The 15,895-nt window shown below is 37.0% G+C and overlaps 1 protein-coding gene across 1 annotated transcript in view; it reads left to right on the forward strand.

Annotated features, from left to right (window-relative positions):
- The window catches only part of LOC149839975 (acetyl-coenzyme A carboxylase carboxyl transferase subunit alpha, chloroplastic-like), a 68,289-nt gene that overhangs the window by 37,882 nt on the left and 14,512 nt on the right, over positions 1 to 15,895 (forward strand). The window contains exons 2-6 of the mRNA XM_090002950.1: positions 5,408 to 5,482; positions 9,119 to 9,226; positions 9,352 to 9,512; positions 9,999 to 10,113; positions 10,226 to 10,380. Of these exons, the coding sequence (XP_089859076.1) occupies positions 5,408 to 5,482; positions 9,119 to 9,226; positions 9,352 to 9,512; positions 9,999 to 10,113; positions 10,226 to 10,380 (614 nt within the window). The remainder of the gene's footprint in view (positions 1 to 5,407; positions 5,483 to 9,118; positions 9,227 to 9,351; positions 9,513 to 9,998; positions 10,114 to 10,225; positions 10,381 to 15,895) is intronic.

Here is a 15,895-nt window from a genome sequence, read left to right on the forward strand (position 1 = left end):
TGGACTCATCTTTATCAACTTCTCTCAACATTTCTCAAATAGGTTGTGTAAATTGAAAGAAATACACGACTCTGTCTCAAAACTCATCATCAACAATGAATTTATTAATTTCTTGAGCCTTGACATCATCATCAACATGATAGAATGTTTAATTCTCATCAGCCACCATGCTAACCAAAGCATTTTTCACTTCCTTAATCATCTTCACCATCATAATGATGGACGCAAAACGTGTTTCAGCAACCTTCAACAATTTCAGGTAAGAATGCCTATTAAATATAGCATTAGCATGATGATGGTTACCAACAAAATTTTTAATGCTTTTGACATTTTTTTTAATTCCTCAATTCATGAACATATAGCATATGTTGGTAAATTTTCTTCTTCTTTAGGGTTGCATATGCTCTTGAAGGTCAGATTCAAGCTATGCTATACACAGGGAGTTTAAAAAATATGAGGATACTCACTCTCTAAACTCAATACAAACTGGAGCATTGTCTGTGATTATTCGTACAACTTTCTGATCACTCACTTCTTTTATTACTTTTATAAACAATTCCTTCAAATACTCAATATTTTTATATTCTCCAGATGCATCAACTGCTTTCAAGAATACTAGGCTACTAAGCGAAGAAACAATGAAATTGATTAGTGGACACCTTTGAATATCTGTCCACCCATCAGAAACAATGAAAACTCTATTTTTACTCCCATTAATATTTTTTAATCTCTAGCAATCTCTCAACATTTGCCTTCTCTTCTGCAAGAAGTGTGGTTTATAGTTTTTCTGATTTTGTAGGTACATAGCCACTCAAATTACAATTTGCCAAAGAAGTAACTAAATCCTTCCAATAAGGATTTCTAGCTGCATTAAATGGGAGTGAACTAGAATAAAAATACCTTCTTATTTTTTTATCCATCTCCTCTCTTTCATATGTATTAAATGATGCTTGTATCGTTCCTCTTCCTCCTATATCCACTTTTCTTTTCTTTTAGCATCTTTTTAGTAACTTAAAAATGGTACACTAATTGTACAAAAATCACTTATTGTCTTCCTCTTCTCATATTCTTCTTGGATTTTCTTGTATTGTCTTCGCATTGCTTCATCAACTCTTCTCCATCCTGAAATGCCATGTCCTGGTATCTTCAACAAATGAGCCTTAACTCATGTGTACGACCCAACAAAATCTCTTTCACAAAGCTTGCATCGAAATCTCTTTGTTTCCAACACCTCCTCTAGTTTTGCAAGCTTATCTACATGTACCCATGGTGGCCCCACATCATTACTCCCACTACAACTATCAGCAACACTAGCAGCAGAACTCACATGTGGGTGGGGATGAGGATGACGCAAGTCATTTTCCTTTATCCGTCATTTTTATCCTGAAAACACAAAAAACTTATATTAAAATCAATTATGCACACAATCAAGATTTATAATATTTAGTGCAAGGGCAATAACATATATAATAAGTTTTAAAAAATATAGTAGTAGTACATATAAATAAATACCGAAAGGTACGAGAAGAATATATAACAATAACATTAATCATTGATGCAAAGTGAACACTCCTGAGCATGAGATTATAAAAAATATATATAAGTGTAGAGTCTGCACTCTTCCGACATATTTTTTCATTTAACATGCATTAAATTAGGTATCTTTAGTTTTATGTTTAAATGAGTTTCTAACTTTCTAAAGATATCCAATTAAAATTAACAGTCTATATTGCAGCAAAACTTTGTCATAAAAAATCAAATGTTTTGGTTGAATTAATTCGATATCAAAGCATATTTTCTAGCAACAAGCCATGATAAATGCATCTATAATACATGCATGTTTAGATTTAGCCTAAATAAGATACTATGCATGTTCCTCTCTCTCTCATTCCATCTCTCTGTTTCCTAAATCATTTAGGAAAAACACCAAGTAACAACTATGCTTTCTTTTTAAAGGAATCCACTATATATATATATATATATAAACTGCACATATTAGGCTAGATAGAAATTTAAATTTCATTAATACAATTGAAATTTAAAAATTAACTAAACAAACAATAAAAACTATCTCTCTTAACCAATAAAGAGATGGACAAAGCGAGAGTGCGAGAGTGAGAGTAAGTGAGAGATGGAGAGAGTGAGTGAGTGAGTGAGAGAGAGAGAATGAGAGAAGAAAGATGGAGAGACAAAGAGAGCGAGAGAAGAGACAGAGTGTGTCAGGGTTTGAGATACAGAAAAAGCGAGAGAACTCAGAGAAGAGAGACAAAGATAGAGGGAGTGAGATTGAGTGAGAGAAGAGATGGAGAGATAGAGAGAGAGCGAGTAGTGATGTATCATGTACGTACCTGAGGATAGGTCGTCGGTGGCGGCTTCAGGAGGGGAGGTCATCGTTGCCGGCGTCGGGGTCTGTCTGATCTCTCGTCGTCGGCATCGGCTTCAAGAGGAGACATCGGCTTCAGGAGGAGACGTCGTCATCAACATCGGGGTTTGGTTAATCTCTCATCGTCAGCGTCGACTTCATGAGGAGGAGGAGAGGTCGGGAGGATTAGGGCAATTTTTTTTTGCCCTAATCCTCCTCTCCTCAGCCCATTTTATCGGGCGTTTTTTTAAGATCAAAAGTTGGACAAAAATGACCTTGGATGTGTTGACCGCACCCAGGGTTGGGTTGACCTCACCGGGTGCCGCACGCGCACGCGCACCCGCATCGCTTTGACGTGGGTGCGGCACCTGGTTGGCCGAATCCCTGTGACATAGGCTGTCACACCTGTAGGAGTATTAAGAAGCACCTGCTTGGACAAGGTCACCATGATGAATGCTACATCAGTCTCAGACTGATCATTCTTGAACCATGGAGAATACTCTGGATTTCTGACAAGAATCATCACATCTTCTACTTTCTCTTTGTCTTTTCCTTCCGTAACTCCTTGTGATTTAGACACAAACTCCAGTGGGGCTGATTTAGATCCATCAAGATGACCCATAAGATCAAGCCTGCATATGAAGGGAATGATTTGTTTCTTCCATGTGATAAAGTTAGTTTCATCCAACTTTTCACTAACAAGTTGTGGAAGGGAGGAGGATGAGATAGGAGCAGACGAATTCATGATTAAAGAATTTCTTTTTTTATATGATAGATGAATGGAATGAAGGAAAGGCCAAAAATAATGAAATAAACAAGGAACAACAAGCAGATCAGATTCAGAAAGTGCCTGTCAAAATCGTTGATGTGCTTCTCTTTTTTTTAGAGGTATATAAAACTTTTAGCAGAAGACAGGCAGATCTGATTTAGCAATATTTTTTTTAAAACCAAGATCTTAGAAGTTTAAAGGGGAATAGGCATTGAAAAGAAGCAAGATTTGTAATAAGAAATCAAATATTGAAAAAAACAAGAAAGAAAATAAGGAAATAAGAAAGAAAAGAAAACCAGTTTGATCTGCAACCAAACTGATTGAAGAACAGACCAAGATTAAAGAGTAGTGGACTACAAGAAAGAGAGAATGCAGATCTGTAGCGTTCCTTGAGGAAAACCACAAATTTGATGGAGTGGGATCACGGTTACGCATAGATCAGGTCTAACACAACTCAGATCAAATTAGAAAAGGAAAACAATGCAAGAGGAAATAAAAAGAAATCAAATAAAGAAAGAAAGAAAGAAAAGAGGAAGAAGGAGAAAGAACGACAGGAACAGAAAAAGAGGAAGAACAAGAATATGCAGTCAGGTCTTTTGGACTTACTGATGAACCTTCTCTGATACCATGATAATCTGGTGACCCCTAGAGTAGTTTCCTGCACACAAGAAGAGAAGAGAAAGAAAATAGAAGGAAAAAATAGGGCACACGTTTTTCTGATGGGATGTCCCTTTTTATATTAACTCTAGTATGAGTAAATTACAACAATGTCATTAATAAAAAATACAGACTCATGGGACCAAAATACCCCTATGTTCATGTTCCAACAGCTTCCATTTCCTAGTCTGACAACCTTGATCTATACCCTTTAAACATAACTTGTTAAGAAAATATTGTCTATTTATTTGTTTGGAATGTGATGATAAGAATCATGTTCAAAATAAGAGTTTGATCTGGTGATAAATTTGTTCATTCAAGATGATCATATGCAGATGAATGTGCAAGGAAAATGCTTAGTAGAGTTGGCATGTGTTGTATTACCTTTGTCTATATTCATGCTTTGGAATCAGTCCTTCACTAATGTGTGTGTTCTATCGCAAAGAGTAATGCACAAGGTTTGGATCCGGAACAGCTAAATACATGGGGATTCGGATCGGATCGGGAACAGCCAAAAATTGCAAAGCCCTCATCCTGGATCCGACCCATTTGTATCCCTAAATGCAAACACAAGCTCCTCTTTCCTTGCGGAAAGAGATGGCACACAAACATGAAGATGAAGTAGAAACGATGAAACCAACAAGCCAAGGCATGAGAAATGTGAAATTTCACATTATGTGCAATGTAAAATTGAGTTAGTATTTGTATATTATTAACCTTTGACGGTATCATAAATCTCCTAAATTGTGATTTTGGCAATGACAAAATTTGTCAAATGAAACTATTTTCTAATTCTTATGTAAAGTTTTTGTTTCTTACAAAAGAAGAATTGAAGCATTATTTAATAAGGTTTATGAGTTCTATAGGCTTTTTTTTTTAAAGGCAAGCTGGGGTTAGGCAGACCCCCACCAGTTATTATTCAATGTACCACTGGGGTTTGAACCTGCAACGTCCGACCACAAGAAGACATGCACTGACAGCTCCTACCAACCACGTGGAGCCTGTTGGTAGTTTTATTGGCTTTTGACGAAATGCATGATTCCATTTTTTTTTAATACCTCATATGGTTTTCCTCTATTGCTTTTTTTCCTTCAAATTTTTCTTGTTTATATATATATAGATAGATATATATATAGAGATAGATAGATAGATAGATAGATAGATAGATAGATAGATAGATAGATAGATAGATAGATAGATAGAGAGAGAGAGAGAGAGAGAGAGAGAGAGAGAGAGAGAGAGAGAGAGAGAGATCAAGCCAGTGGTAAGGTGTGATATGAATAACATATCCTGGTTATGAGCAAAGCCAAGCTCGGGGACATTCCCTCTTGATTATGGTTTCTGGTTTCTGAGTGTGCCACTTGGGTATTCCATGTTTATATCCCCACACCATACTTTAAACAGAACAATCAATGGTAGCAGTAATATCCCATGTCCCCATTGAATTGGTTCGAGAACTTCAGCAGTGAATATGACTTACCTACCCAGAGTTTACATGTGAGAAGAGTTCAATGTCTATAATCACCACATTACATGGTGATAACTGTGGTTCAAATTTTTGTTCAGGCCTTTTAACCTGTTCATTCAGCTAGATCACGATTATTTTCTTTATCATGCAGATAAAGAAGATGGCTGAAGACACTGGGTTGGACTTCAGTGATCAAATAAGTTTGTTGGAGAACAAGTATCAACAGGTAAAATCCCCTTGATGTGTGGTTAGCTAGATGGTTTAACTGATACATTTTTTATGTTTTCTGCATATCTTGTAAGCCTTTTTTTCCATCTTTGACTTTTTAGACATTTAATATCGTCACCTACTATTTCTTCATTTTCAAAACTCTGGAATCTTGTAGGTGTAGTTTCAATTGGGTCAGAGTTGCATGTATTTATAGATTACTTAAGTTATCAGAAACTTGTTTTAGTTATTTCACATGTGTGTGTAGAGTACAAATTAGCTAGCCAAGGCAAGATCATATGAAATTAGATGGAGTCATGGACAAGGTGTTGGTCTTTATGTTCAAAGACATATACAGGGACATACGAGGTGCTTGTTTGACATAAAATTAACAGCTGAGTCATTGAAGGAAAAAGGTGAACAAAAAGGATATCAACAGAACGATAAACAGAATGTGTGAGACACTATTGCTGTTTGAGATAGTAAATGTTTTCTCCTTATTGATTTATTATGTTCTAATAGGTTTAAGTGTATTACTTTTTTAATGAGATATTGCTTCCATGATTTGCTATCTATACTCAATTGCTTTCTTCCCTATGGTTTGGAGATTTTATGTACTCATTGTTAGTGGGTCTATATACATAATGTATTTATAATGTGCATTCAGTCATTCATTGGTGTAGCAGAGGTAGTTTTGAAAGGCCCGGCTATTCTCATTGATTTCTGTTTAGACCTTATTTGATCTGTATTTTTTGCTTGGTATCATTAGGTTGAAGGCTTCCTTCAAAGTGTGATATTGTACCAAAATCACAGGTGCATAGTGCAATTCCATGGTGATTTTAGCTTGAAGCATGATAATTTGGATAATCTGGATTATGCTTATAGTTTTGCTTAGAACTTGAAGGATATCCAAGAAACAATCATCGTATCTTTGAATCAGTTTATGCATATGGTAGCCTGCTATAAGCAGTATTTTGACTGTTGACTCCTGCCAATCACCTCTTCATTGAGGATAGAGTCGATAGACTGATGTTGCTCTTGAAGACTTTGCATTGTGCTTCTTTTTCTAGCGTCTGTTATTTGCAACTCAAGTAGTGGTGTTGTAGCTATGGCATACAGATGCAGAGGCTCTTAATGATCCTACTATTTATAAGTAGTTAGTTGGGAACTTGATCTATTTGACTATTTCCAGGTCTAACATTACTTTTGCAGTCCATGTTGTTAGCCAGATCATGAATACGCCTAGATCCACTCACTTGGTAGTAGTGCTTAGGACTGTTTGTTATGTCAGGGATGCTATGCGTTATATTTTGTTTTTCTTTATTTCTTCGTTCTTGGAGTTGAGAACATACTATATGCAGATTTTGGAGGTAGATCATAGGATAGACACTTTACTTTAGGTTTTTTGCATATTCTTAAGGGACTCCTTGTTGTTATCATAGAAGGGCAAGAAATAGCAACAAGTTGATTTCTTAGCCACTGAAGCTGGGTATATAATCATGACACAGGTCACTGCTTGGCTAAAGTGGTTATTGGAAGAAATGGGTGTAAAGATAGAAAAGAGCACAACTTTGCATTGTGACAATCAAAGTGCAATTCACACAGCTAAAAATCCAGGATTCTATAAGAGAACGAAGCACATAAAGATAATTTTTCACTTTACTCATAGAGCAGACTTGGAGGGTATGATTTCACTATCATATATTGGTTCAACACATCAGGTTGCAGATTGCTGTACCAAGAGTTTGTCCCTAAATGCTTTTTAGACATTCCTTTCCAAACTTGGGATGATTGCATTCACATCTTCTTGAGTTTGAGGGGGAATGATGATGGGCCTATGTACACAATGTTGTATGAATAATGTATTTATAATGTGTATTGTCATTCATTAGTGTATTTGGCGAACAAATAAGATGCCTAATGAGTGGAGGAAGAGTACTTTGGTGCCTTTATATAAGAATAAGGGTGATATACAAGATTGCACAAACTATCGTGGTATAAAACTCATGAGTCATACTATGAAACTTTGGGAGAGGGTGATTGAGTCTAGGTTGAGGAAGGTTGTCATGATATCGGAGAATCAATTTGGTTTTATGCCTGGAAGATCAACTATGGAAGCTATACATCTTCTTAGACAACTTATTGAAAGATATAGAGAGAGGAACAAAGATTTGCATATGGTTTTTATTGATTTAGAGAAGGCATACGATAGAGTACCTAGGGACGTTCTCTGGTGGACAATGATGAAGAAAGATGTTTCTCTCAAGTACATTAGTATAATTAAAGATATGTATGAAGGAGTAGTAACCAATGTCCGCACTTGCGGAGGGGTGACAACCAATTTTCCGATAACGGTTGGGTTACATCAAGGATCTGCTTTAAGCCCTTTCCTATTTGCGATAGTGATGGATGAGCTTACGAGATCAATTCAAGAAAATGTACCGTGGTGTATGTTGTTTGCTGATGATATTGTTTTGATTGATGAGTCTAGAGCTGGGGTTAATGCTAAGTTAGAATTATGGAGACAGACATTGGAAGCTAGAGGTTTTAAGTTGAGGAAGAGTAAGACTGAATATATGGAATGTCGGTTTAGTAAGCAACGAAGTAGTGATGGGAGTGTAGTGAAGCTTGGTGAGCAAGATATACCGGTGAATGATTATTTCAAATATTTGGGATCCATCATTCAAAAGTATGGAGAAATTGATAGAGATGTAAATCATAGGATAAAGGTTGGGTGGATGAAATGGAAAAGTGCTACTGGAGTGCTGTGCGATCGTAGAATGCCATTGCGGTTGAAGGGAAAGTTTTATAGGACGACTATTAGACCCGCTTTACTATATGGTACGGAATGTTGGGCTGCCAAGAGACATCATATTCAAAAAATGAGTGTAGCTGAGATGCGGATGCTTAGATGGATGTGTGGAAATACAATAAAAGATAAGATTCGGAACGAAGAGATACGTAAGAAGGTAGGTGTTGCACCCATTGAAAATAAGATGCGAGAGAATCGTTTACGGTGGTTTGGACATATTCGGCGAAGGCCTAATGATGCTCCAGTTAGAAGGTTGGAGAAATGGGAAAATATATTAGTTAAAAGAGGTCGGGGTAGGCCTAGGAAGACTTGGATGGAGATGATAGGAAAGGATATGAATGCTTTGAACCTCACCGAGGACATGGCGTTGGATAGAAATGATTGGAGGAAAAGGATTCATGTGGAAGACCCAAAATGAATTTCTTTTTTGGTTCATATCGCTGACCCCAATTGTTTTGGGATGAAGGCGTAGTTGTTGTTGTTGTTGTATTGTCATTCATTAGTGTAGCCGGTCTGGTCTAGTTTGGTAAATATTCACCCCATTCTCATGTAAAAGTCAATTGCCATGTATCTAGGAGCATTTTAGTTGGGATGGACCCCTATAAGCCTTGTATTTCTTTCTTTTGTAGCTAATGAAGCTTCTAGTTATCTTCTTTCTCCCTTCTTGCTTCTTCTATTCATCCTCCATAAACCCATATGCTTCCAAACTCATGTAGTGTTGAAATGTTGTTTCATTACATACAAGAATATATTGACTATGAAATATGAATTTAGGCTACTATTAATAGTGGAAATTTTCTCCTTTTGTCTTTGACAAAAATCAGTTTTGTGTTTTGATTGCAGGCTCTAAAAGATCTATACACTCATCTCACTCCTATACAGAGACTGAGTATTGCTCGGCATCCTAATAGGCCAACTTTTCTTGACCATGTGCTAAACATCACTGATAAGGTTGGTTAGTTTCATCTGTTAAATATGTCATCAGGATTTCCAGATATCACTTAGTCTGAGTTTGGATGAAACTGTTATGACTGGAGGATTAATCATAGTTAACATCTATTTGAAATTTCATTTAGTGGGTGGAGCTCCATGGCGATCGTGCTGGTTATGATGATCCAGCCATTGTGACGGGTCTTGGCAGCATAGATGGTAAAACCTACATGTTCATGGGTCATCAAAAAGGAAGAAACACAAAAGAGAACATTCATCGGAATTTTGGCATGCCAACTCCACATGGGTATGTTTTTAAAGGCTTTCCTATGTGAATAATTTGATAAAGTGGTGCAAGAATATCAGATATGTTTCTACAGACTTTATCATTTGTATGATCTGATAAAGTGATAAGAATACTTCTGTGCATCCCGCTGATGTTGGGCCTTTTGGGGCATCCAGAGCAACCCAACCCGTTGCCTTCCTTTTAATTGGGGTGGCAGTTCATGTACCAGGTTTTGGGCCAGCCTGGCACTTTGGCTAGTCAGTTTTGACCTGGCTGTTGACCATCTCACTCCATCTAATAAATAGACCGTGCTGGCCCATTTCCTACCACTAGATGTCAGCTTGTCTCCAGTGTTCCTATATTACAGAGGGAATTTTTTTGTCACTTTGAATTTCCTTGATGATCATAGGCATTAGTTTTCTTTAGTCCTGAATCAGTGGTTTAACTTGAAGTTTGTTGCTTATACTTTTTGAGATGTGTATCTGACAAAGTTGTTTCTCAATGAAGCTATCGTAAGGCCTTACGTATGATGTACTATGCTGATCATCATGGTTTTCCCATCATTACATTCATTGATACACCTGGAGCTTATGCGGATCTTAAATCAGAGGAAATTGGTCAAGTATGTAGCTTCATTCTGAACTCTTCAAAGGCTAATATGAAAGTTGTAATATGAAAAAGGATGCCCTAGTTAAAGTATCAACATGATTTTCCTCTCTTCATTGTTCATGCAGGGAGAAGCCATAGCACATAATTTGAGAACCATGTTTGGCCTGAAGGTGCCAGTCGTTACTGTTGTTATAGGGGAAGGTGGTTCTGGTGGTGCCCTTGCTATAGGCTGCGCAAACAAATTATTAATGTTGGAAAATTCTGTTTTCTACGTTGCCAGGTCAGTGCAGTCTCTTCTGTGACGATCTTTATATCCTTCTCACTTCCATTGCTTTGTTGGAGGAAAAGATGAATAAAAGAAAAGGCAACATGATACAACTTGGATATCTTTATGGCAATATAACATATTGAGGGTCTTCTTGCTAGCCAATGCTGGAAATAACAGATTAAAGGTTACATAACTCTTGTTTGAAACATCTTAGAGTGATAGGTGGCTCATAAAATGAAGAAAAAAGGTAAACAATTTCTTTTTAAGCCTTCAGGATGGACTAGATTGACAGTATGGGTACGTTTGGTTGTGTTTTTAAAAAATGAAAATACTGTTAAAAAGATATTCACTTTCAAAATCTCATGAGAAAGTGAATCTCACACAAATGAGATTCATTTACTAAATCTCACTTTTGGGGTTCTGTGCCAACTCACTTTTTATGAGACTTGCTTTTGAGGTTCTGTGCCAAAAAAGTTTTATGTTTGATTGCTTTTAGGTACTGCTCAAATGAGGTTCACTTTCTAAATCTCATGTGATTCCAAATCACATGAGATGCAACCAAACATACCCTATATGTTTTTTCTTCGTAGAGCTTTTGTAGTTTTTTTCTTTTTGTTTTTTACCTAAATGAAATGCGTGAAATTGTTTTAGTTGCTATACATGTATTTCAGTATAATGTGTTAATTGTTATTTATTGATAATTTGCTATAGTTTTTTGGACAACCTCTTTCAGTTGCCTGTTACCGCTTATAAGATAGAGGCTCTGGATTTCTATGTTTGCCTAATTATGTTACTAGAAGTAGTCTCTCATGCATATCATGTTTGCATGACCTTCTTAAGTGTGTTGTTTGGTGATTAGTTGCTGGCACCTATGGTATGAGAACACTTTTTATTCTCACGTCTCTCTTGGAGATGTTATCATTTTTAAAATAACGTATTTTAAGACTGTTGATACAATGATCCTCTATAGGGAAAACAAGTTTAAGTCTTCATGGTACCATTCTGTTGGCTGCACTAGGTCAGGGAATAACTTTAGTATTAACAAAATGGTGGAGGAGCTACTGAGGTGATATACTTTGGTCAAGGGTCGTTTAAATCATTTGTAGAAGATGGTGATCCTTACTGAAGCTGATATTAGATCTGAGCATAAATTTCTTTTATCATTTATATGGACTGCAACCTTTACAGATGCAGAAAAAGATCAGAGTTTATGCTTTTTCTGTACTTGGGTTGAACTTGGAAATATGAAACTGATGCAGGGCAGGACCCGATTGGATCCATCGGGCCACCCGATCCACCACAAAGGGCAGATGACTGGACCCACGTGTCCGACCCCATTGCAGGTACGGAGCCGCGACGCAGGGACGTACCCCTGCGCACCTACTCCAGGCGTGGTGCGGTTCGGACATCACAGAGCCAGCAGCCAATGGGAGCTGATCCGGATCGCGATTCGGGTCCAGGACTGGACCCGCGACCCGGGTCCAGCAATAGTCTTTAAAAAACCCTCTCCTAGGGTTTCGTGGGGCAGAGAAGATTAACAATACAACAACTTTATTCTTTGTTATTGCTTACTCCTTTCTTTTCCCCTTTTCAGTTATCGTCTTTGTTTTTTTTCATTTATTGTTCGTTGTTCTCCCATTTGTTATTGAGATATTATTGAAAATAAAAACATAAGCCACACCGATCTTTCGATGGGCATCTATGTTAAAATATATGTAATCAATATATATATATATATATATATATATATATATATATATTCATCACTCACTACCCGATAAGGGGTAGTTTTGTAAGCTCGCCCAATAGGGGCATTTTAGACCTTTTCCCTTTTCTTCTTTTTCCTTTTTCTTTTTCTGTTTTTTTCTTATTTCTTTTTTGTTCTTTTTTGTACTTTTTGTGCATTAAATGCACAGCCATTGGGGGCCCTTGTTGGGACTCCCAATGGTCCCTCTCTCTTTCTTTTCTCTAACTCTCCCTCTCTCCTCTCTTGCCTATAAATAAGTGGGGTCTCCCCCTTTGTAATGTGTGGCTTCTTCAAGCCTCTTTGTGCCTTTATAAGATTTTATGTTTTCTAGCCATTATTGGCTTTTGTGTATGTCCTCTTTTGGACTTGTTCTTTGATTTCTATGTGTGAATGTCCATTGTAGGACATACATTTCTTTTCCGCATATTTCATTACATGGTATCAGAGCTTTGGTTGTGCTCTTGATTCATATAGCTAGTTGACTAGTTATACCTCTCTCTTGGTTTGTCCTCCATTCTTGATTATATGATGGAAGGAGAACAAAAGATTGATCTCTCCTTCAAGCTTAATGGTACTAACTACATGATGTGGACCGCCGCCATGGAGAACAATCTCAAAGGTAAAAAGCTTTGGGGATATGTTATGGGCACCATTAGGGAACCTCAACTTCAACTTACGAAAATGGATGGTGATCAAGAAAAAGCTCTAGAAGGAAATGCTCGCATGAAGGCTATTGAAGATCACCAATCCAAGGTAGAAGATTGGGAAAGTAAGCATGCAAAAATTCTTACATGGTTTATGAACAACGTGGAGCTAAAGATTTGCGCCAACAGTGCTAAATTCCGCCTAGCCAATGAAGCATGGTTCTTTATGAAAAGTATGTATACCCAAAAAGACCTTGCTCGTCAATTCTTTATCCAAGAAAAAATCCGTACCATTAAGCAAGGTGAAATGAGTGTAAGAGATTACTATAGCACTCTTGGACCTTTATGGGATGAACTATCCCTTCTTGAACCCAAATGGGTATCTAGTGAAGATGTGGAAATGAGAAGAGAACAAATGGAAAAGAACACTTTTTTCAATTTTTACATGGGCTTAGGTCCGAATATGAACAAGTTAGGTCCTCTCTTCTTCATAGATCTAAACCGCTTCCATTGGAAGATGCCATAGCCGAAATATGTCAAGAAGAAACGCGTCTTGGCATGATTAAAGGAGGAGATGAAGTTCTAGCCGTGTCTAAACCCGGCAATCATATGAAAGCTTATAAGCCTCCACACTTTGGGAGGCAAAATAACTATAATGGCAATTATAGGAAAGCCATTTGCCATCATTGTCAAGAACCGGGTCATATAAGACCTAATTGTCCAAAGATAAATGAACCTCCAAAAGGTAAAGTTGCTATTATTGAAGAAATCTCACAAAAGAAGGAGGAGCCAATGAAAGGGAAAGAGTCCTTTTCCCTTGCTCAACTATCCGAAGCACTTCAAATTCTACTCAAATCGCCGTCGACTTCGGGAGCCGCCATTGCCTCTTCTTCTCCTCCAGGTACGCCTTCTTGAATTCTTGATTCTGGAGCATCTTTTCATATGACCCCTATTGAAAATGGACTATCCAATGTATGTAGCAACTCCAAAAATTCTTTTGTTTCCACCGCCGATGGTATCTCTTTACAAGTTAAAAGTTTTGGAACTTTAGACTTTTCAAAAGATTTTTTTGTGCCAAACGTAAGGGTAGTACCTCAACTTAATTTAAATCTTTTATCTGTCTCTCAAATATGTGATCATGGATGTGAAATCTCCTTCTCAACCAAGGATTGCTCTATACAGGATCTCCAGTCTGGGAAGCGGGTTGGGCAAGGCCATAGGAGGGGAGATCTCTACTACATGAACAATTTGAAACTTCCCACTAACTCATTTTGTAATCATGTCCAAGATAAAAATATTGAAACTTGGCATCAAAGACTTGGACATCCAAGCTTCTCAAAAATGTACTCCTTTCCTTTTGGAAAGAAATTTTGTAATGAGAAACATTTTGTTTGCAAGAGTTGTATTTTTGGAAAAATGAAATCCACCCTTTTTCCAAAAAGAACATTTGTGTCCAGAAGACCCTTTGAATTAGTCCATTCGGATGTTTGGGGTCCTTCTCCGGTCATATCAAAAGGAGGATACTCATATTATGTTACTTTCATTGATGATTACACTCGATATGTGTGGATCTATTTTCTCAATCTAAAATCCGAAGTTTTTAATTTCTTTAAAAAATTTCATATGATTGTCAAAAATCAATTTTCAAGTAATATCTCCATTCTTCGATCCGATTCCGGTGGAGAATATCTATCAAATGAATTTTAAGAATACTTGGAAACTAATGGTATTTGTCATCAAAGGTCATGTCCTAGGACTCCCCAACAAAACAGTCTAACCGAAAGAAAGCATAGACACATTTTGGAAACCACTAGGACTCTTCTCATTTCCAAAGAAATTCCAAAGTGCTATTGGGCCGAAGCCGCCTTAACTTCCACTTATTTGATAAATAGAATGATATCCTCATCCCTACAAAATATATCTCCATATGAAAAACTCTTTGAAAGAACACCCGATTTTAATAGATTAAGAATTTTTGGGTGTAAGTGTTTTGTCCTTACACATAAAAGAGATAAGTTATCTCCAAAAGCTATCGAATGTGTGTTCTTAGGATACAGAGAAAATAAAAAAGGTTTTAGGTGCTTCGACCCCAAAAGCAACAAACTATATATATCCAAAGATGTTACCTTTTTAGAAAATGAGAACGGCTTTGAGAAAAATAAAGATATTGATGAAAGCGAATATGCTTTCTTATTTGATCTTCTCTCTCAAGAAGATGTGACTCCTCACGAAGAATAAGTTCCTAATGATTTAGAGGATACTCCTCTTAGTAATGTTGAAAATAGAAGCAATAATTTTGAGAATAGGTCAATTCAAACCTATGCTAGGCGTGGTCAAGAAGCTCCCATAAGTGCCTTAGAAAAATATTCTCAAAATTCCAACATAGAAGAAACCTCTTTAAGGAGATCTAGCCGAATCTCCAATCCTCCTAATAGGTTTATTTCCTATGAGTCCCTAACACCTAAATATAGGGCATGCCTAATTGCATTACACTCTTATCATGAACCATCACACTATAATGAAGCCAAAAACATTCCTCAATGGGTTGAAGCCATGAAACTAGAACTTAGTGCCCTTGAAAAGGCTAAAACTTGGGAAATAACTTCATTACTCACTGGAAAAAAGTCTATTGGATGTAGATGGGTCTTCAAAATTAAAACTAAAAGTGATGGGTCATTAGAACGTTATAAAGCTAGGTTGGTAGCCAAAGGATATGCTCAAGAGTACGGAATAGACTATGAAGAAACCTTCGCTCCCGTAGCTAGAATGACTAGTGTTAGGACTCTTATTGCGGTTGCATCCGTTAAAAAATGGCCAATCTATCAATTGGATGTTAAGAACGCATTTCTTAATGGCGAACTAAGTGAAGAGGTCTATATGGATCCTCCACCAGGAGTATCTATTGGTGAAAATAAAATTATTAAACTAAAAAGGCACTATATGGGTTAAAACAAGCTCCAAAGGCTTGGCATGCCAGATTTAGCAATGTAATGACTAGCTTAAATTTTCGTTCATGTTATACTGACACTGCGTTGTTTGTGAAAAGTGCAGGGTCCTCTGTAGTTATTCTACTACTATATGTTGATGATATGATCATCACTGGAAGTGATGAACAAGGAATCCATGATATTAAGAA

This window comes from Nuphar pumila, chromosome 4 (assembly GCF_984573655.1).
Source record: "Nuphar pumila chromosome 4, dmNupPumi1.hap1.1, whole genome shotgun sequence".
Lineage (NCBI taxonomy): Eukaryota > Viridiplantae > Streptophyta > Magnoliopsida > Nymphaeales > Nymphaeaceae > Nuphar > Nuphar pumila.